Below are 18,569 nucleotides of genomic sequence, written 5' to 3' on the forward strand. Positions count from 1 at the left end.
GCACTTTCTGTGCGATAAGTAAAAAATAAAAGAACATCAAAAGATGAATTTCTCAACGCTTTATTTCAAATTTGATAGTTTTCCACATCATTGGCCCCAACCGTTGTCCCATCTCTCGTCTTTACTCGCATGCAACCTAATCTCATGTATTCGCTAATCTCATGGTCAAAAACACAACTCACAAAACAAAATCATACAAAATGTAGAAAATATGACTGAGGAACATCAAAAACAAACATTTGAGACGATGCGGAATCAGAGCTTCAAATTTGTCCAAATATAAACATCAGTCGTGCGTGCGTAGAAAAAAGATGCAAGTGCATAAGAGACATGATTGAATAAAGATCTCCTTAATACTTGAGCGCTAGAGATGATTCAACCTTAGAGTACGGCCTGTGAGTAAAGACATGAGAAAGGAAACCCTTGGGCCTCTTATCCTATTAGTTTCCAAAATAAAAGTCCCATAGCCATACATATTTAAGAGGGGAAGAAAAAAAAAGAAAAAAAAAGGTTCAGATTTGAACAGCAAAGTCAGGGTCTCAATTATGACAAAGTTTAAATGTAGCTCAACAAACGCAAAAGTAGACAAACAAAAAAAAAAAAAAAAAAAAAAAAAAATTGTGACTTCTGTGCTGTAAAATTGAGCGCACAGTGACCTCAAGATTTACCACAAGGCACACACATGTTTGGATAAACCCACCACTACCAGAAGATGAGATGTTAACTGTCCATGTCGGGGCTGAAAGATGGTACGAAAAGAAAGACAAAAATGTAAGCACTTCTGTCACATTTCCTTTAACTCTCATTCATTCATATAGTCGGTTGTATACTGTAGCAGGGGATAGATAGTGTGTGTCTGTTAATGCGTGCTAATGCGTCGCGGGTGGTTTACAGGGCGTCCAGCAGACTGTCGATGCGCCCGACAAGCTCCTGCCTCTTGGCGCTCAGAGTCTTCTCGCTCTCGATGTAAGCTTCCTTCTTCACCTTTCCCGCCACCAGCCGCTCGGCCTCCTGGCAGGAGCGGCACACCAGCTCCTTCACCTGTCCGTCCAGCTTCTGCACCTCGGCGACCTGAGGGCACGGAGGAGGAGGAGGAGGAGGATGGGCTTTCACGTGACGGCGGCGATCGCCAACACCACTTCAGCACCTGCTCTCGAATGTGCGTCACTCACCTTTTCGGCCAAGTCGGAGCCCTCGGCCTTGAGGCGCGCCTGCAGCGAGGCGATTTCGCCGGTGAGCGCGCGGTGGTCGGCCTCCAGAGTCTTCCGGCCGCTGTTGAGCGCCCCGGTGTCGCGGGACTGCTTGTAGCGGTTGACCACCTCGTCCATGTGTCGGAACAGACCCAGGCGCTTGTTGACCAGAGTCAGCACTTGCTCGGTGATCGAGGCCACCTTCATGCGCACCTCAGCCGCGGGGTCCTGGTCAAGGAAGAAGGACATTAAAACAGGTTTAAAACAGTTTGGTGTCAAGAACTGAAGGAAGATAGAATGATGCAGAAGATCTGCCAAAAGAACGAGAGTTTGCAGAAACCTTTCGTACCTTTGTGATGGCAAAGTCCAGGCGGACATAAATGATGACTGTGAAGAAGAGGATGTAGAAGGCCGCTACAACCAAGAGAGGTTCCTGCAGCATCAGGATCCTGTTGAAGTTATAGTGAACCTAGTGATCACAGAAGAGGTTTATTAATGCAGACAGACATATATTAGACAGGTAAAATAGAGATGCGAGGGAAAATTAGGCAACATTCAACAAAAACTCCCCAGCGACAGTTTAACAAAAAAGCCATTGAGCATCGTGCTGGAACCATGGACCTACGCTGATAAATTCTTGGATAAAACCCCAAAACCTGTACCGACTAAAAGTGCTCCAAAATAGAGCATTGCATGCTTTTGCTCTCTAACAGTTTGTAAAGGGACCATGGGGGCTGTGAGAGGACATTATAGAGAATAATGTATTATTTTAGTACAGACAGGCAGCTCTTCGTAACATTAACAGCCCCTAATGACTGATATAGATAAATCCTACAAACAAAAACATAAAAGGTAATTTTACTGCTCTTAAAGGCTCTCCTAAGCACTGATCCAAAGTTAAACAACTTTGTTGGAAAAAGAAAAACCTCAGAGTCTCCTGAAAATCTGGAACAAGGACTGGTTTAAAAAGTAACGTATAAAGTTGTTTTTTTCACTCTGCAACATTTTTCCAGATAACTGGATTGGTTTATACGAGTACCAGCTCTGCAGTTAATCTGGTTTCATTGGGCTATTAACACTATAACAGCACATGCTAAATTAGTCCAACCAATGTCCTACAAAAAATGCAGGTAAATAAGATATGCATACAATGTAGAATGTCGTAATTCCAATTCCTTCCGAATGTTTGTCTTACCACAACATCCTGGATGTGATGCTCCACCAGGTTGTTCTTTGTGGCGATCAGCACCGGTCGGCCAAATGTATCCAGATAAGTATAGTGCAGCTGGTTTGGCATGCGATCGATCTTGTAAGGTGTATCCACATGGATGTTTCTGCGAGGACATTGTAGTGAAATTAATGAGAACTCTGCATCTAATAGAGCAGAAATCTAGACTAACCATACTCAGAATTGGCTTGCAATCACCGACCTGGCTCCCTCTGGCAGGATGATCTTCACAGTAAGGGAATCTATAACCTGGTCATCATACACATGGTCAACCAGTCTCATCTTCAGTGCATACTGGTCACCTAGAAGACAAAAGAGCACACCCAGGGATTCAGTCTAAACAAGAAGCTTGGGTTTCCATCAGGATAACGATGAGTATGTGGGAATCTGCACCGCTCCGGTGGCCATAGATCAACGTGGGGTTTGTCTTTATTAACCCCCTCTAGTCTTCTTTTTGTGTGGCCAGAAATTCGGTAGGAATCAAAGGGTTCTTGTGAGTGAGGCTGAAGGATTAAACTAACCCAGAGTGTAGAGGTACTCGTAGCTGGGCAGATTGTAGCCAATGATGTAGTGGGTCTTCCAGCCTCCGAACAAGGGGAAGCGAGGCCTGACCTCCACCTCCACTGAATCATCCAGAACCTGCAGATGGGAGGTGGAAATGTTGCCAATCTCATCTCTGTAGTAGACGTCCTGAGCGGAGGCAGGAAGGATAGTCTGTCGGGGGGGAAAAGTATATAGTTTAATTCATCAACCTCATGCAACAGTAAAAACAATGACCGTGATTGGAGTTTAAAACAACACCTTGAAGGATTTGACTGATGAGATGCCGCTGTCTGACTGACGCTGATAATCGTAGCGTGAAAAAGGCCCCTTCAGGACGGCCCCTGTGTGCCTCAAGTCGATAGTTTCCTCCACAGCGATGTTACCCCAGTGAGAGACTTCAATGGTTCGAACGATGCTGCTGATGGTGAGGAAGGGCGAGTTGTTTTCGTAATGGATCTTCATCGTATCCTGGACAACGGAGAACACACACAACACGGGAGATATTAAAAACGTTTCTTTGCAGCGCCACTTGAAGCGCATCAGATCTAAGATAATCCTTTATCTGGGCGACTGCGTACCTCGCTGAACGGCGCCACGTCACGGAAAGGTCCGTACTCAATGATCTCGTCGTTCTTGCTGGGGTTACCCAGCTTGGTGTAGGTTTCCACGGTCTTGGAGGCCAGGCGGACTCGGGTAGTCTGGCTGCGGGTGGGATAAGGGGAGTACATGTAGTGGTTCCCCTGAAAGACCACCAGCTGGCGCTCAGCCTGCGTGATGTGTGTCGGGAAGGGCTTCAGGACGTGGCTTAACGTCATTTCCACCTTCGCTTTCACTTGAGCTCCTGCTGCCAGACTGGAGGGCAGCTGCACTTTGTAAAAAATACCACTGTAGAGAGAGAGAGAGAGAGAGAGAGAGAGAGAGAGAGAGACATTTGCATAAAATATCAGCTTCTCATTAACTAACAAATGCAAACTAGTCTTTAAGCATTCATTTGAAGGATTCTTTAAATAATTAAACAACTTTTTTAGGTTTCATTACTCATAATTGTACATCTAAAATGCAGACAAAATGACTAATAGCCATCAATAGTTTTATTACCAAATCTATTTGTTTTCATATTTAAAGTCACTTGACTGACAGTTGCACAGAAAATCATGTTTTTTTTTAAATTGCTGGAGCAATGAAGGAGAACAATGCGGGTGGGTCCGATCTCGTACCTTTGGCCCGGAGTTGATGTCTTTTGAAGTTCAAGTGTCCCATCCTCCTCCTCATCACCCTTCACCTGTGGAAACATGGTATTTGGAGCTTACTCTCTGTGCCAGAACCCTAACAATATAACTACATGACAAGTGAGAGGTAAAAAAAAAAAATGCGATTTATAAAAATTCATTGAAGGAACCGTGTGTAGCTTATTATTCTAGCTAAAAACGGAGCGTTGCCAGAGCTTCACACATGATAGAGGAATGGGGGTAGTCCTGCGCAGTCAAACACGGAAGTGAGCTGCCCAGCTCATACGTGTCATTCAGCCACCGACACAGCGTGCAGCGCTGCGGAAGTCAACGTCCTACGATGCACTTCTTTAGCAATTCAAAAATATATATATATATATATATATATTATTTAGCTCTGCTGTTGGGTACATTTCTACGCACAGCAAATGAGCTCATGCCGATATTTGCACGAAGCAATATAACGTTACATGTATAACTGGCTGACTTGTGTTAGCCGCAGGACCAGAGTGAATCACATATAAGGCTAGCGAGTTAGTTAGCGTGTATCATGCATCTATTGAGCACACTGCAGCATCGTATGGTGGCCATTAACCCGCAAACCAGCAACTCGTCACTGCTGTCAATTTTGAGTACAAAGGGCATTGTTGGAGAGCAGCAAGATTTGCAGAACCAATAAATGAGTAGCATGCTATGAAGTCGTTAGCTAACAGGCTAACGGCTAGCGAGCAGAGTTACAATAGAGATACAGGCGTTATTTGATTAACTGGTGTTAGGCTCACCGAAGCTCCGATGTATGCTAGGTGCGGGGCCAGGTCAGGCTCTACCGCCAGTAGGAAGCTGTGGACGGCAGAGTGCCCCTGGTTGGACAGGACGATCTCCGCGGTGATCTTGGCCAGATGACTCCCCAGGTCCACTGTCCTCTTTACCTCCTCATTCACCAAACCGTCCGCTGAAACCTCCAGGCTCACAGTGGCCAGAAGCAGCAGGCAAGCGGCGAGAATTGGTGACTTTCGAGTCATGGCTGGAGAGATTTCGAGCCGAAAAACGGGGATACGAAGGGACAGCTCGAGGGAAACGTAGAGCAGCAAAGAAAGGCCGCCGTGCCGCTCTACATCAGAAAGGATGACGCTTCTTTCCGTCCTACGTGATGACGTAAGGCGCGCTCTTTACAACGTGTCGTGCGTCGGCAGCGATTTTTGCACAAGCATAAAAATATCCTCCAATATGGTCAGTTCAGAAGACAAGCAATCTAATGTGACACTTAAAAACCATTGCCTCTAAATGTTGAACTCTGACGGAGTGTCTCACCATGAAATATTATGGTAGCTAGTAACGTAAGCGGCCTAATGAACACCTGTGTTAGTATTCCATAGTATTCCAACAATATGAATTAACAGTAGCGGAAATTAATACTTTATTTGTTATTAAGTAACGGTATCCTTCATTAGCAGCGCCGAAATAGCTCAGTTGGGAGAGCGTTAGACTGAAGATCTAAAGGTCCCTGGTTCGATCCCGGGTTTCGGCAGCTCTGTACTCTTTTTAAATACTGCAGAAGTTCTTTGTTCTGTGATTGCTGTAAGGCCTCATTCAAGAATACCCACAATTAATGACACGCAACTGCAGGTAACTCATTATTAAATTAAATTAAATTGGTGGTCATCATAAAATACCCAAAAGGCTATAAAGTACCCAAGAGCTATAGTTTGCTGGTCAGAGAGGTCATGGGAGTAGCTGATGCTGCTGCACACCTGGGAAGTACTCCAAATCCTTATTTACCCCCAAACGCCAAGCACATAGACACTGTGCACAAACTACTGGATATTAGCTGGCACTAAGTTAGCGCCAGTTTCACAGAAATGATTAACTGTCAGGGAACTGGGTCCCAAACTTTATCCCCTGAGAGAATAACTGCAAACATCTGATGTGAAGAGCTAACAAAATTGTTCAAGAGTGGCGCCACAGGCCAACAGCTGACACAGCTGACATCAGAATGTCCTACAAAACATTCTGGAGTGAATGACAGCAGTGAGGCAATAATCACATCGGAAATTAAGAGTGGGGAGGTCACACTTCAGTCCCAGACTGCCTTTTAGGTTATTCTAGTCAATCGTACATTGCTGAAAAAAATGACACATTTCACTTCAAAACATCAGCATAATATTAAAGGCTTTGGCTAGTTTGAATGTTTTCACTTGCTCTTTTGTTCCTTTAAACCACATGTCACTGAATCTATATTTTAACCTTACGACATGTGTTATTGTCACTTCTCGGGTTTCGGTGTAACAAGGCGTGTCCAGGGCGTGACGTCAGCTCTCACCGACAGAGGTTGTTTTGGAGGAAGTGAGCAGACGTCGGCTAGCAGATAGCACGTTAGCTTGACAGGAAAGGCAAGCGTCAACGGCAACAGGGCGAAGCAGACCATCGTGCCAAATCGCCTCCGTTGAACGAAGCGAGACATCGGCAGTGGCAGGTTTGGCTGTGACAAATAGCGAGCTGCGCAGCTACCTATCGGAGGGGATTCGGCTGTCGACTGTTTAAACGGTGTGTTTTCCTACGGCAGACATTTATAGGAGCCGTTAGCTTGTTAGCTAGCCTGCGCGTTAGCTAACGCTTCCAACCGAGGCAGAAGAAAAGTCCAGTCTTGATATTTTTTTTTCTATCGCAGGATCATCGCCCAGGTTAGTTTCTGCTCAGGTCTTTACTGGTCTTACTAACAATGTCTATTCACGATACAACATCAGCTGTCGTCAACCAACGTTAAGTTAACATTTGTTAATAAACCTTGCCCAGTTAACTAAACGTTAGCTCAAATTAAGAAATGTCACTGATGTGGTATTTGTCCGCTTCCACGGTGTGTAAAAAATAGTCTGTGTTTAATTAATGGTACTGTTCAAACAAACTATTCATTGCGTGTAATTATTTAACTGGCAATTGAATCCCCAAATGTACTGTATAACACCGCGGTAGCCCGTCGCGTGAGTTTGTTTGATGTCTTTATGGTTGGGTAACGTTAAACAAGTGAGACAGGACTCCGCTCGAGTTTATTTAGTGGAACTAAATACAATACGAGAGATCGCACGATTGATCACAACTATAGAGTATAACGGTTTGTGTGCAATATATGCAACAACAGCGGTGTGCTAATCACGCCGCCTGCCAAGTCATGGCTCCGTTAGTCCTGTGTTTTATAACCATGTGATCAGGTCCCTGACACAGTGTCATGGGGTGCAGATTATGCTGCAGCAATAGATCCGTGGTAGTTCTCCCTCACAACAGCACGGGTGTGGATTCAGGCTTCTGGCGTTTTATTCGTATCCGTTAGCTGGCTGTAAAGTGATGCGTGGCGTACAACTATTATAGATCATTGTTAAGAGTGACGATGATTTCTTTCACCTGAGCAGAGCGTTGGTTTTTAAAGTGGGTGATAGAGTTTGGAATTTGGTCGTTGCAGCAATAGAAGGTGGTGTATTATGACAAAGCAGATTCGGTCAAAGAAAGAATGCCAGAAGTGCTCAGAGATGAGAATGTTTCTAACCACCACCATCATTGGTTTAGGTACAAAAAAAAGAATCTTGTGCTTTTGATGATCCAGGTAATTTAAAACCACATACAAGGTGGACATATCTGATGTTAAATAAATAAGATTCCTTTCAGTGTGACATCATGTAAAAAATTGGAATTGATTTTGAATTGAAACACCTGTTTGGTAGGACAAATGCATTCATCAATTGGGGGGGGGGGGGGTCATGTTTTAATACAGCATATACATGTAATAGTTAATACCATCCATGTATCCACTGAGAATTTGGCCGTGTGTGTTCCACTTTTTTTTCAGTTTGTTGTAATGTCCGGCCTTGTACAGGTCAAATGAAACAAAGTTGTTGATTTTCCCGTTGAATGGTTTGTATAAACATAACCAAATGAATGGTTTACAGTATAAAGATAACAAAAACCGCTGTGGAACAAAAATAGTAGGACTGCCATTGTCACATTTGGGATACATTCTTTTTTGTGAGTGTAGTGAATTGTATCTTGAGCTGTATGTAGAGTGCAGTGCTGCATATTGCTTCATCCCTGTTACTGAATTTGTTTTGGTGAAGTGAAGGAAACCTATGTATTAGAGACACTGTGCTCTGTTTCATTCCGGGAAACGTCCAATTTTTTTGGAGTGTATTTCGAGAGGCAGACAGGCCTTATCGTATTTCTGTTCAACTCGTTGGCCCTTATGAAGGGTCATCCCCGGGGGCACGGCTCCTGTAGTCCTCTCGTTTGAACAATTCCAGCGTTGGTTCATTCCCTCCTCCCCTCTTATGTACTCTTTTTTTATTTTTTTTTATTCATGGTTGTTGTCTTTATAGCTGTGGCACAATGACATCAAGGAAGAAAGTACTACTCAAAGTCATCATCCTTGGAGACTCTGGGTGAGTAAGCTACAGGGTGAGACAACAATAAAGAGTGATGCTCGATGGTTTATTGTAAAGAAAATGGCTAATTTGAGTGTTTGATTCGGTCTAATAATACTTTCGTTCAACCTGCCAGTAAGCTATTTGTTACTTTACCCATCAATGCATCCCGATGACTTTTTCTGTGTCACTTGTTTCTGAAAGTCCCCCGTGATTTATTTTCCCCTAGAGTTGGGAAGACCTCGTTGATGAACCAGTATGTGAATAAGAAGTTCAGCAACCAGTACAAAGCCACAATAGGTGCTGATTTCCTGACGAAAGAAGTCATGGTGGACGACAGACTCGTCACGATGCAGGTACGGAGGAAATGATGCACTCGAGAACTCCACAGTAACGCCTTCTCTCATTAGAACCCAATCATCCGATAAAAAACACAGGATGCAAAATGTATTTATAAAACTTTAAATGTGTGTCTTATTAAGTTTTAAATGAGCTGGAGAACAGTTTAGTTCTGCTCACTTTGATTTTGTATCTTTCCATTTAATGTTTGTATTCTGCACACGCCACAAAGAGGCGAAGAAAAAATGCAAACCACTCTTATGACGGTCCAAAGAAATCGAACACAGAGTGTCTAGATTCAATCAGAAGTTTAACTTAAGTACCAGAGATAAAGTAGACCTGATTAACGTGAACTAGTCAAAGTATTACCTTAATCTCTTCCATTACACTGATCTGTAAACACACGGCGTGTTATCTCCGCTCAGATTTGGGACACAGCGGGTCAGGAGAGGTTCCAGTCCTTAGGAGTAGCGTTCTACCGCGGAGCAGACTGTTGCGTCCTGGTGTTTGACGTGACGGCGCCCAACACCTTCAAGACTCTCGACAGCTGGAGGGACGAGTTCTTGATCCAGGCCAGCCCCCGAGACCCGGAGAATTTCCCCTTTGTGGTGCTGGGCAACAAGATCGATTTGGAGAACAGACAGGTGGGTCCAGATAATCCCAATCTTATGTTTGTGTGGGGTCTTGTTGCGTTCAACCTTTTTATTTTTCAAGGAAATGTACAAAAAGGCTTGGATTCGACCGTGATGTTTCGATAATTCCAAGTTTAACCGCAGTTTTTTTTTGGTTTCAGGTGACAACCAAGCGAGCACAGGCTTGGTGTCAAAGCAAGAACAACATCCCATATTTTGAAACCAGTGCAAAGGAGGCAATCAACGTGGAGCAGGCCTTCCAGACTATCGCACGCAACGCCCTGAAACAGGTAACCGGGCGGGAAATCCCGTCTGATGGTTTGGATTGATGGATGCTGAAGAGGAAGGAATAATAAAAAAAACTCCTCATTTGTACTGTGGAAATGGGGAGATACAAGTATTTTTGTCTGATTTCAGGAGACCGAAGTGGAGTTGTACAACGAGTTCCCTGAGCCGATAAAGTTGGACAGGAACGAGCGAGCCAAGCCATCAGCGGAGACCTGCAGCTGCTGAGGGCCCCGAAGATCTTTGAGGGAGGGGGGATGGGGGCGCTGTCTCTGCCCTCACTACCCTTTCTTGCCTTGTCTATATATCCCTTATCCCATGGCCCACTGTGTTAATCCCTAAAGCCCAACATACAGGCAGCGTCCCACTCATCGAGTGTACTGCTACAAACAAAACACACATTTTCTATAAAAAGTCTCCCACCCCAAAGAACACCTTATGGAAACATCATGGAATTTACTTGTATGATGGTTATTACTTCCCAGTGTTTCCTCGTGTTCTTTTTCATGACAGTGGTGCTTTGGGCTAACCTTGTTTTTGGTTCCATATATATTGCTGCTTTCATGCCCAGTTTTGGTTTGAACTTATTTTGTAAATCGAGACATTGTACCTGTGTTGAGGGCCCACAGTGCCCCCCCCTCCCCCTCCCTATGTTTCTGATGTTTCTCATTTGTGTTGTGGCTTAATTTTGCTTGACTCAGAAAACACTCATTACCATGGTCTTACCTCACACAGTCTAAAAAAAAAAGTCTGAGCTGAAGTAGTCAAGGATCAGAATGTGCATGTGGGTCACAATAATATGCTGCTGGCTGATTCTCTAAAATTGGCACATCATTGAAAATCTAGTTCCATGCACTTTGCTGTCATCGTCAATTCTTGTGCGAAGAATTTCCCTCTGGAGCCACAGTTAATGCATTTGTAGCTCAGGACGAGGACGTTGCTTGAATCCAGACTCAGCTCCTTGACATAAGAGCTGTCCCTAACCCGTCTGTGTGCTGGTCCTCTTTTGGGAAAATGAAGGCTTGTCTTGTAATCAGTTATTCTTGCTACAACATCTGTCGAACCAAATGAAGACAGCATGTCATTCTACCCAATAGCCCCAGAGAGGAGAGACCTTGGAGTATAAATATCATTCATTACAGAGTACTACTAGTTAGTAAATAGGTTTTTATCGCCAACAATCGTAAGACTTTGTATATTTGCAAACCTCTCATCACTACGTGGGGAAGGAAAACAATTTTGTTGTAAATCTCCATATCTGACTGCCAGTTGCTTGTGTTGGCAAACAATTTAAGTGCTTGACATTTCTTTTAACTGATCAGATCTTTAACCGTCTGTTCGTATTATGTTAAAACTTTGAAATGCATTATAGATTACAAGATAGCCTACATACTGTAACTTTTGAAAGAATAAAAAAAAAAACATTTGGGGAAGTATTGGCGTTTGTCATTATAATAGTAATATGATAAATGCTTAGCATCTACATTGTTTTGAAATGTCTATGCATTTCAAGTAATAAGGATAATAAAAATCTTGAATAAACATGCCGTCTTTATTTCTGAGATTTATTGGTACCGCCTCGCAATAAAATAGGAATTTTTATTACGTTTAAAACAGTGAACGAGCAAAAGTATGCTTTTCTCGCAACTGTCAGCATAGTTGAGTGGAATAAATAATTTGTAAATGGTCTTAACACTGCAGTTTCAGTCCCATTATATCTCTTCATCTGGTTCTTGGTTTTTTATTGGCCCCCTGAAGCCACTGTTGAAGTGCTCCTGTAGACTTGCACTCTGCTATGCTTTCTTGCTCTTCTTTATTTTCACATGTGGTTGGCTCCTTTCTCTTTGAAGGTGCACTGCTCTTTAACCAGTTCATCATCATCTTACTGCTGGCTGTGGGTTTGGGCTCCTGTGAGTCAAAGGACAGATTGGTCAGCTTAAACCTCTCAACTCAATCACACAATTGACACTTTTCCCAACCGCAGGAAGTCAAGTAACCCAGTATATCTGAGACCTTTTTGCTGTTAGGATCAATGGGCTGAAGGCACTCCGGAGAGTTGTTGCGAGAGTTGTTTACTAATGAAGAGACTGGGTGAAAAGTCAACGTGTTCTTAGACTGGAGCAGTTTCATGGCATCTGGAGTCTTCACCTCTCCAAAATCCAGCCATCGTCTCACTTCTTCCTCTCCATCCAGGACCGCTGGCATCCTTAACCACAGAGTAATTTAAGACTTTATACAGAAGAAAATGGAAAAAAAGTTTTTTGTCCTTAGCTATCCTCACCTATCATGAATGCCTTCCAGGTCTGGGGAAGCATTCACAGTGATTACACTGTATGTGTAGAGGGGTTCTCCACCACCAGGAGGTGTCCAGCAGTCAAACAGTCCAGCCATAGTGAGCAACTTCCATCCAGTCCACTCACCTAATGGTTCTCTTCTCTGACCAACAAATAGCATGTAGCAAACAAGTTCAGACAAAAGAATTAGCAGATTGATGGATAATGTTACATTATTATATTATACATTAAAAATATATATATATATTATAATTGTAATTTGATACAATCCTTGGCCTGGTACTGGCATCAAAAGTATGAGTTTATATGTAGCGTGACATTTTAAAAGAAACACCTGGAGGACACATGCACATTTTGGCTTTGGCTTGTCTCCCACACAGGATATTTTCAGTCATGGCCATTTCCGTCCCAGCTGCATTCTTTCTACTTCTCATCTGGATGCAAGTAAATGTTCACGTTAGTGATATTGCTATAAAAAAGCCAATATGAACCTCTGTCAAGTCAGGGGAGGCCTTCTCTGGAGGGCTCACTGTCTCTGAATTCTTCTTATTGCGGGCCGAGGTCGTGGGGTCATCCTCATCCTCTGTTTTCTTCCGACTGGTTCCCTGGGTCTGAGGGAAGTAGATGAAGAATGGCTGCTTGTCTTTTGCCTGCCTCTTCCACTCATAAAAGCCATCAGCCAGGATGACACAGCGCTGTCCTTTAATCAGGGGGTCCTTTTGGGAAAAAGTGATTCGACATTGGCGTGCATACGTCCAGCACAGAGACCACAAAAGAAAATACTAAAGGATAATAAAGCTTAGCAGTGCCTAAACTGCACGCACCTTGTATGTTTTCTTCTCCAATATATTTTCACTGCGGCAGTTGTTGGTACTGTATTGCATCTTGCTCGGATCATTCTCCTTGAACCAGGAAGGAACCAGACCCCAGCGCATGGAGGCCAACACACACTCATCCACAAGAGCATTCTGCAGGGAATCAACACAATAATAAAGGGCCAAAGGTATATAATCATATTCAATGCAATAACTCCTCAGTATATTCTAACTTGTGGTGGCTTTCAAAGGTCCTTCATTTTGAGAGTGTGGCAGAGAGGCGTTATGTCTGTGGTTAATTATTTTAAATTCTAATTAAGGTGTGTGTGTGTAGTTCACCACACCTTGTCGAAGTGCCTCTGGGACAGCAGGACGGGACTCATAGACTGGGGGCTCTTGTTGTAAGAGGGTCGGTAGGTGTCCGCGTCTCCATCCCTCCAGCGGGGCTGTCTGCGTTGCCCTGCTCGGTTTCTGTAAGAGCAGGCTCGGCTAACCTCGTCGGAAGCCAGCGTGCACGCGGTTCTTCCACACATTTTAGGCGAGAATAGAACTCTTCGGCCGCCTGAGAAAGAGTTAGCGGCGTTTAAATGTGCTAACTAGTGTTAGGTTAACATGCATTTCGTGTATAGCTGACTTGGAAACAAAATATTTATTTTCACAGAAAATACCAACAGTAACGCGTTTAGAGGATACCATTGGTCGGCTTACCTGCTTGCGTTTGTCCTAAAATGTGTCGTAAAGTTGAGCTCTATTATATTTCGTGTTATTATTAGCATAGATGGAGGATGCTAACCATATGATGCTAACGTTAAGTTGTATGTGACGTAGGCGCAGGGACTTTCGCGGGCAGAGACTTACCGCACGTGACTCCGTGACGTAGTACTGCCCCAAGATGGCGACAGTCCGCATAATACTATCAAATTAAAAATAATAACAGAAAACCATAGCGCATTAATGTAAATAAGAGTTGTATTACGTTACAAACACACGGTCGTGTAACTTTTATACATTTCAGGTTTCCGCAAGTGATAGTGTCGGGAGCTGTCTATCCAGCAGTTGCTATGGTAACAGCAAACCGGCCAAGAGTCAGGGAGTCTTCCGTTCAAACTCCGCATTCTAGTCAGCAGGTGGGAGCAACAAACGGAGGTCAACGTTTTGCGTGAAATAGTATGTATCATTTATTCTGTAACGTATAATATTCTAGTCGAAAAGACAGTGTCTGCTGCTGGCTACTTATATTAGCCAATGGGTCAATGTAATCTCTACTGCACAGCAATTTGACCTACTTTATGGTCCACTGATCTGCATGACCAGTAGCCAGAAAGACCCCTACAGTTATTTACATGTGCACGTTGTTTGTGTTACTCTCCTCTTAGCGGTTATTGTCTGAACAAACCATGAAGCAGAGCCAAGAGGTTTCACTAAAGAATGAGAGCTGATGTTAGTATGGAGGCCACCAGGTCAAAACAGTCTGTGCAGCACGGGCGAGAGGATCACCCGGCTAGCAACGCACGAAACGCAACATACCCAGGCGGTGGTGAGAGACTGAATGCAACAACGGAAACATGGTCTTTTTAACATGCACAGGATCAAACAAATAATACTGGATCTCACTGAGATGTATTTTCTTCAAATGTTAATCAAAGGAGGGCGCCATCACCATCATTTATAACACTGGATGTTTAGTTTGAACCATTGGTTGAACCAAAGGTTTAATGGTCGTTTTCCATGCCAATAAGACGGGTATATAATCATATATCATATTAATCTTGAGTTACGTCTTTCATCTTATGCTTGTATCTTATCCATCAGAAAATCTGCGAGGAGCTTTCCAGACAAATTTTTAGCATTATTCAATAGATTTTGATTTGTGTGTGTCAGATACAACTCCGAAGGGCAAAGCTTGCCACGGCTTTGTCAGTTTAACTGTTCTTAAACAAGAGAGATTGAAGAAAGCAAAAGCCATGGCAGAAAATGCTGTCAAGGTGTGTTAACATTACTGGATCTGTTGCATACAACCTTTTTGACAACATTTCTGAGTGTTACACATAGTTGTCGGTTATTTTTGTCTGCTTTGATTCCTCCCAGATGCATAAGGTGTTCTCAGTCCAGGGCCCTTACTCTGTTGTCAGGGCAGCACTCAGGGCCAGAGGCTGGGTGGAACAGCGCATGCACTGCCCAACCCAAACCGATCACCGGCGCCACAGCAATGAGAGCGGAGCCTGCAACAACAATGCTGGTGAAAGCAATGACGGTTAGCTAGAAGGACTCCGAATGTTGTTATTACTGGATGTGGATATCTGTCTTTATCCCATCATTTATTTACATTACTTCTTCTTCTCAGATTACTCTGGCAATCTCGAAAAAGACCAAGATCCAGATGTACTGTATGATCTCATGGTAAAAATAACATTTGTGGTTGTAGGCTAACAGGCTACGGTCATATGCAACAGGCAAAGTGAAAGTTGCTGTTGCTGAGTTTGATAAACATGGTGGGAATTTAAGGGTCTTAACACATTCAGCTCTCACCCTTTCCCTGTTCTCATACAGTCTCGCCTGGTGCGGAATGAAATGGTTTATTTCTATTGGACGAACAGTGTCGACACCATCAACACCAAGAGCTTGCAAAAAGAACAGATTACCAATCATTTTGTAAAATCAGAAAGCTTCACCACCAAGGTGAAGTTATATGCTATAATCTATTATAACAAATAATATTCAGTTGTCTCTTGTCACACCCACCATCATTATATTTCCTCTTTCTTTGTCAGGTGGGACTGTGTGTGAACCTGAGAAACCTGTACTGGTTTGATTCAGCTGACCCAGACACCTTCTTTCCTCGCTGTTACAGACCCGGACCACAGGATGAGATGCCCGCTTTCATTGGTCAGATCTGACCCAACGGGTCATCAAACTATACACCTATCTCTTTTCTATATTTCCAGCATCCTTCCACTTTGACTCACAGAGAAAAGCTTAGAACACATGCCTCACTGTCTCTGTCCTTTTTGTAGCGGACTACAGGAGGACAGCCTGCACCAGTTTTTTGAAGTACATTGTGGAGAGGGAGCAGGGTGTTCAGAGAGACGGAAACAGCCACAACATTCGCGGTGTGACAAAACGACGCAAACTGCCATCCAGTCCAGTGATTCTGTCGCAAATGATTAATAGCGCACTTAAAGTATGTCACGAGTTTCTGGAGAGTCTGGAGCATCGTGACATTGACATGCACTCTGAGACACCACCGACACTTACAAAGGAGGAGTGGGCAGAGTTCATCAACGGTTACTACCTCGCTGTTCAGTGAGTACTGTGTGAGAAATACAAGTAAACTGGCAAACCAGAGCGCTATTGAGTATTTATTATATCGCCTCTCTGTTTCCTCGCCCAGTGAAGGAGTCGAGATCGAGAACAGTGATCGTTTTGTGACCTGCTGCAAAGCCATGCTACAGAGGCTGCTGGAGGTCAGTCCACAGCAAGACATAGACGGCATACACAACATCTGGATCATCAAACCTGGAGCAAAATCCAGGGGCAGAGGTGAGCGGTTTGACACTGTCAAACTCTTCACGTGATATATGACATAGTCCTGGCTGACCTGTGACACCTGCCTTACAGGTATCAAATGTGCCAGGCGTCTGGATCGGATTCTCAGCCTGGTTGATTGCGATCAAACCCTAACGACGGACAGCAAGTGGGTAGTGCAGAAGTACTTGGAGCGACCTTTGCTGGTCCACGGCACCAAATTTGACATTCGGCAGTGGTTCCTGGTCACCGCCTGGAACCCTTTGACTGTGTGGTTCTATAAAAAGTGCTACGTGCGCTTCTCTACACAGCCTTACTCACTACATACACTGGACAGGTAAGACGGGGATACTTCTAAAGAAACAAGTTGGAGAGTAGAAGCAGCGAGAGGCTCTAATCATTCCCTCCTAATTCATATGTCAGTATACTTCTTCTCTTCATTCAATCTCCCCAATTCACTCTCATTCTTCTTTCCAATCTTGGCCTCTTTACCCCATTCTTTCAGCTCTGTCCATCTCTGCAATAACTCCATCCAGAAGCACCTGATACCCTCCCGAGAACGTCATCGCAGTATCCCAGTAGACAACATGTGGTCGGACGACCAGTTTAAGAGATTTCTGTCCAGCCAGGGCCGGGAAGCTCAGTGGCAGACAGTGATAGTCCCTGGGATGAAGAAGGCTTTGATCCACACCGTACAGACAACACAGGATCTGATGGAGTCACGCAAGAACTCCTTTGAGCTCTACGGTGCTGACTTCATGTTAGGTAGATTGGGATCACTGTAAAGTATGCTGTATTACAGAATATGCTATAGCATGTTTTTTCAGGAGCTGTAAAAAAACATGTAAAAGTAGTGAAATAAACCTTATTATATATTTTATATATGTATTTATATTCCAAAATAGAAAATATTTTAATACACACAATTGTAAAAACAAAACAATAATTACAACATAGATATTTTGTTCTGCGTTACTCAGGGCAGGACCTGTGTCCATGGTTGATAGAAATCAATTCCAGCCCCACAATGGCTCCGTCCACCCCTGTAACAGCCCGCCTCTGTGCTGCTGTGCAGGAAGACACATTACGCATCGTCCTGGACTGGACGGCAGACCGCACTGCAAACACGGGAGACTTTGAGCTCATATATAAGCAGGTAAAGATGAGTTATCCCCCCTTTTCGGCTTATGGTGTACATTCAAATGGCCCACTTTGAGAGGGAGATATACATCACTTCCAATGCTACTTTTTGTCTCTAGGCAGCAGTAAACATGCCACCGTATATCGGGGTCAACCTGCTTGTCAATGGCTGCAAGATCAAGCCCCCCTGCTCACTCCCTCCGATGCGGTCACCCAACAACTCAGCAGCAAAACGCCACGACCCCGTCAAGAAGCAACCCAAAGCAGAACAAGTAAATCCTGTGCCTAAGTTGTTGTCAAAAAGTGCACAGAGTCAGATCAATTACACCAGCAAGGGGGTTACATCACTTCCTCCTCTGCCCCCTGTGCCAGCCCCTGTTAAAATCGTCTCACCCAACCTGCCAATGACTGTAACATCCATCCCTCTGCCCATTAGCCCCACGTCCAACACTGTACTTTTGTGGAAGAGAAAACCAAAGGTATCTGTGGAGGTCCAACCCCGGACCTCTTTGCCTTTTTCCAACAGTCCAGACAAGCAGTAACTTGAGTGCCTTTTTGAATGCTTTTGGGTCATGACAAGGTCAATCTAAAAATAGATTTATATGTCTATTTTTTTACTCACTACTTTTTTTTGATAATTGTCAATGTTTCAATGTGATACAAAAGTGCCCATGATAATTTGGTTAATAAACAGAATAAGTTGTCAATTATTTGTACTGGAACTATTTTGCTTCTATCACTAGTAAATATACTTTCAATGCTGTACACGTTCACAGAAAAGTGTGTGGATTATTCTATCAAGAAAACTGTTTCAGTAATGTTGAGTGCATTTCAGAAAACTGAAAACTGTTTCAGTAATGTTGAGCGCATTTCAGGGCTATAAAATTCCATTCTCCACCTGTGTACCGTAGGGAAAAAACAAAACAAAAAACACATTGCCTCA

The 18,569-nt window shown here is 43.7% G+C and overlaps 4 protein-coding genes and 1 non-coding gene across 10 annotated transcripts; 3 read left to right on the forward strand and 2 right to left on the reverse strand.

The window, feature by feature from the left end:
* Nucleotides 1-44: 44 nt before the first annotated feature.
* Nucleotides 45-5,326, reverse strand: rpn1 (ribophorin I). The gene is made up of 10 exons (XM_037490978.2): nt 4,973-5,326; nt 4,179-4,243; nt 3,540-3,846; nt 3,220-3,429; nt 2,940-3,132; nt 2,621-2,720; nt 2,386-2,524; nt 1,540-1,659; nt 1,173-1,418; nt 45-1,071 (listed from the first exon to the last, which is right to left on the reverse strand). Exons 1-10 carry the CDS (start codon nt 5,210-5,212, stop codon nt 889-891), a joined length of 1,803 nt encoding a protein of 600 aa, XP_037346875.1. The 5' UTR covers nt 5,213-5,326; the 3' UTR covers nt 45-888.
* A 319-nt stretch (nt 5,327-5,645) lies between these two features.
* trnaf-gaa (transfer RNA phenylalanine (anticodon GAA)) lies at nt 5,646-5,718 on the forward strand. Its single transcript has one exon. It is a non-coding gene; the product is annotated as a tRNA-Phe (tRNA).
* Nucleotides 5,719-6,499: 781 nt separating this feature from the next.
* On the forward strand, nt 6,500-10,274 carry LOC119229497 (ras-related protein rab7). 2 transcript variants are annotated; one of them, XM_037489902.2, is made up of 6 exons: nt 6,500-6,871; nt 8,552-8,614; nt 8,826-8,952; nt 9,361-9,579; nt 9,729-9,857; nt 9,985-10,274. In XM_037489902.2, exons 2-6 carry the CDS (start codon nt 8,562-8,564, stop codon nt 10,078-10,080), a joined length of 624 nt encoding a protein of 207 aa, XP_037345799.1. In that variant the 5' UTR covers nt 6,500-6,871; nt 8,552-8,561; the 3' UTR covers nt 10,081-10,274. The 2 variants fall into 2 exon arrangements, with proteins under 2 accessions (XP_037345799.1, XP_037345800.1); XM_037489903.2 differs by having other exon boundaries at nt 6,501-6,734.
* Nucleotides 10,275-11,385: 1,111 nt separating this feature from the next.
* On the reverse strand, nt 11,386-13,818 carry hmces (5-hydroxymethylcytosine binding, ES cell specific). Its single transcript, XM_037489900.2, has 7 exons — nt 13,670-13,818; nt 13,306-13,523; nt 12,971-13,114; nt 12,638-12,862; nt 12,134-12,288; nt 11,866-12,058; nt 11,386-11,760 (listed from the first exon to the last, which is right to left on the reverse strand). The coding sequence occupies exons 2-7, from the start codon at nt 13,492-13,494 to the stop codon at nt 11,575-11,577; spliced, it is 1,092 nt and encodes a 363-aa protein (XP_037345797.2). The 5' UTR covers nt 13,495-13,523; nt 13,670-13,818; the 3' UTR covers nt 11,386-11,574.
* A 15-nt stretch (nt 13,819-13,833) lies between these two features.
* Nucleotides 13,834-18,349, forward strand: LOC119229494 (tubulin monoglycylase TTLL3-like). 5 transcript variants are annotated; one of them, XM_037489897.2, is made up of 13 exons: nt 13,834-14,128; nt 14,338-14,498; nt 14,843-14,946; nt 15,050-15,215; nt 15,306-15,361; nt 15,512-15,640; nt 15,733-15,847; nt 15,976-16,264; nt 16,353-16,501; nt 16,580-16,823; nt 16,992-17,251; nt 17,467-17,642; nt 17,746-18,349. In XM_037489897.2, the coding sequence occupies exons 2-13, from the start codon at nt 14,390-14,392 to the stop codon at nt 18,166-18,168; spliced, it is 2,220 nt and encodes a 739-aa protein (XP_037345794.2). In that variant the 5' UTR covers nt 13,834-14,128; nt 14,338-14,389; the 3' UTR covers nt 18,169-18,349. The 5 variants fall into 5 exon arrangements, with proteins under 5 accessions (XP_037345794.2, XP_037345795.2, XP_062419786.1 ...); XM_037489898.2 differs by having other exon boundaries at nt 15,050-15,200; XM_062563802.1 differs by lacking the exon at nt 14,843-14,946 and having other exon boundaries at nt 13,837-14,128; nt 17,746-18,348.
* Nucleotides 18,350-18,569: the final 220 nt, after the last annotated feature.

The sequence above is a fragment of the Pungitius pungitius genome, chromosome 8 (genome assembly GCF_949316345.1).
Source record: "Pungitius pungitius chromosome 8, fPunPun2.1, whole genome shotgun sequence".
In the NCBI taxonomy this organism is placed as follows: Eukaryota; Metazoa; Chordata; class Actinopteri; order Perciformes; family Gasterosteidae; genus Pungitius; species Pungitius pungitius.

Coding starts and splice junctions, on each gene's coding strand:
- rpn1 (XM_037490978.2), bottom strand. CDS start 5,212: ATGACTCGAAAGTCACCAATTCTCGCCGCTTGCCTGCTGCTTCTGGCC. Junction 3,430..3,539: donor ACGTGGCGCCGTTCAGCGAG/GTACGCAGTCGC, acceptor TCCGTTGTCCAG/GATACGATGAAGATCCATTA. Junction 1,419..1,539: donor TGGACTTTGCCATCACAAAG/GTACGAAAGGTT, acceptor TTCCTTGACCAG/GACCCCGCGGCTGAGGTGCG.
- LOC119229497 (XM_037489902.2), top strand. CDS start 8,562: ATGACATCAAGGAAGAAAGTACTACTCAAAGTCATCATCCTTGGAGAC. Junction 9,580..9,728: donor TCGATTTGGAGAACAGACAG/GTGGGTCCAGAT, acceptor TTTTGGTTTCAG/GTGACAACCAAGCGAGCACA. Junction 9,858..9,984: donor CACGCAACGCCCTGAAACAG/GTAACCGGGCGG, acceptor GTCTGATTTCAG/GAGACCGAAGTGGAGTTGTA.
- hmces (XM_037489900.2), bottom strand. CDS start 13,494: ATGTGTGGAAGAACCGCGTGCACGCTGGCTTCCGACGAGGTTAGCCGA. Junction 12,289..12,637: donor CCTCCCCTGACTTGACAGAG/GTTCATATTGGC, acceptor TTTGTTGGTCAG/AGAAGAGAACCATTAGGTGA. Junction 12,059..12,133: donor CTGGAAGGCATTCATGATAG/GTGAGGATAGCT, acceptor TCTGTGGTTAAG/GATGCCAGCGGTCCTGGATG.
- LOC119229494 (XM_037489897.2), top strand. CDS start 14,390: ATGAGAGCTGATGTTAGTATGGAGGCCACCAGGTCAAAACAGTCTGTG. Junction 15,362..15,511: donor ATGTACTGTATGATCTCATG/GTAAAAATAACA, acceptor GTTCTCATACAG/TCTCGCCTGGTGCGGAATGA. Junction 15,641..15,732: donor CAGAAAGCTTCACCACCAAG/GTGAAGTTATAT, acceptor TTTCTTTGTCAG/GTGGGACTGTGTGTGAACCT.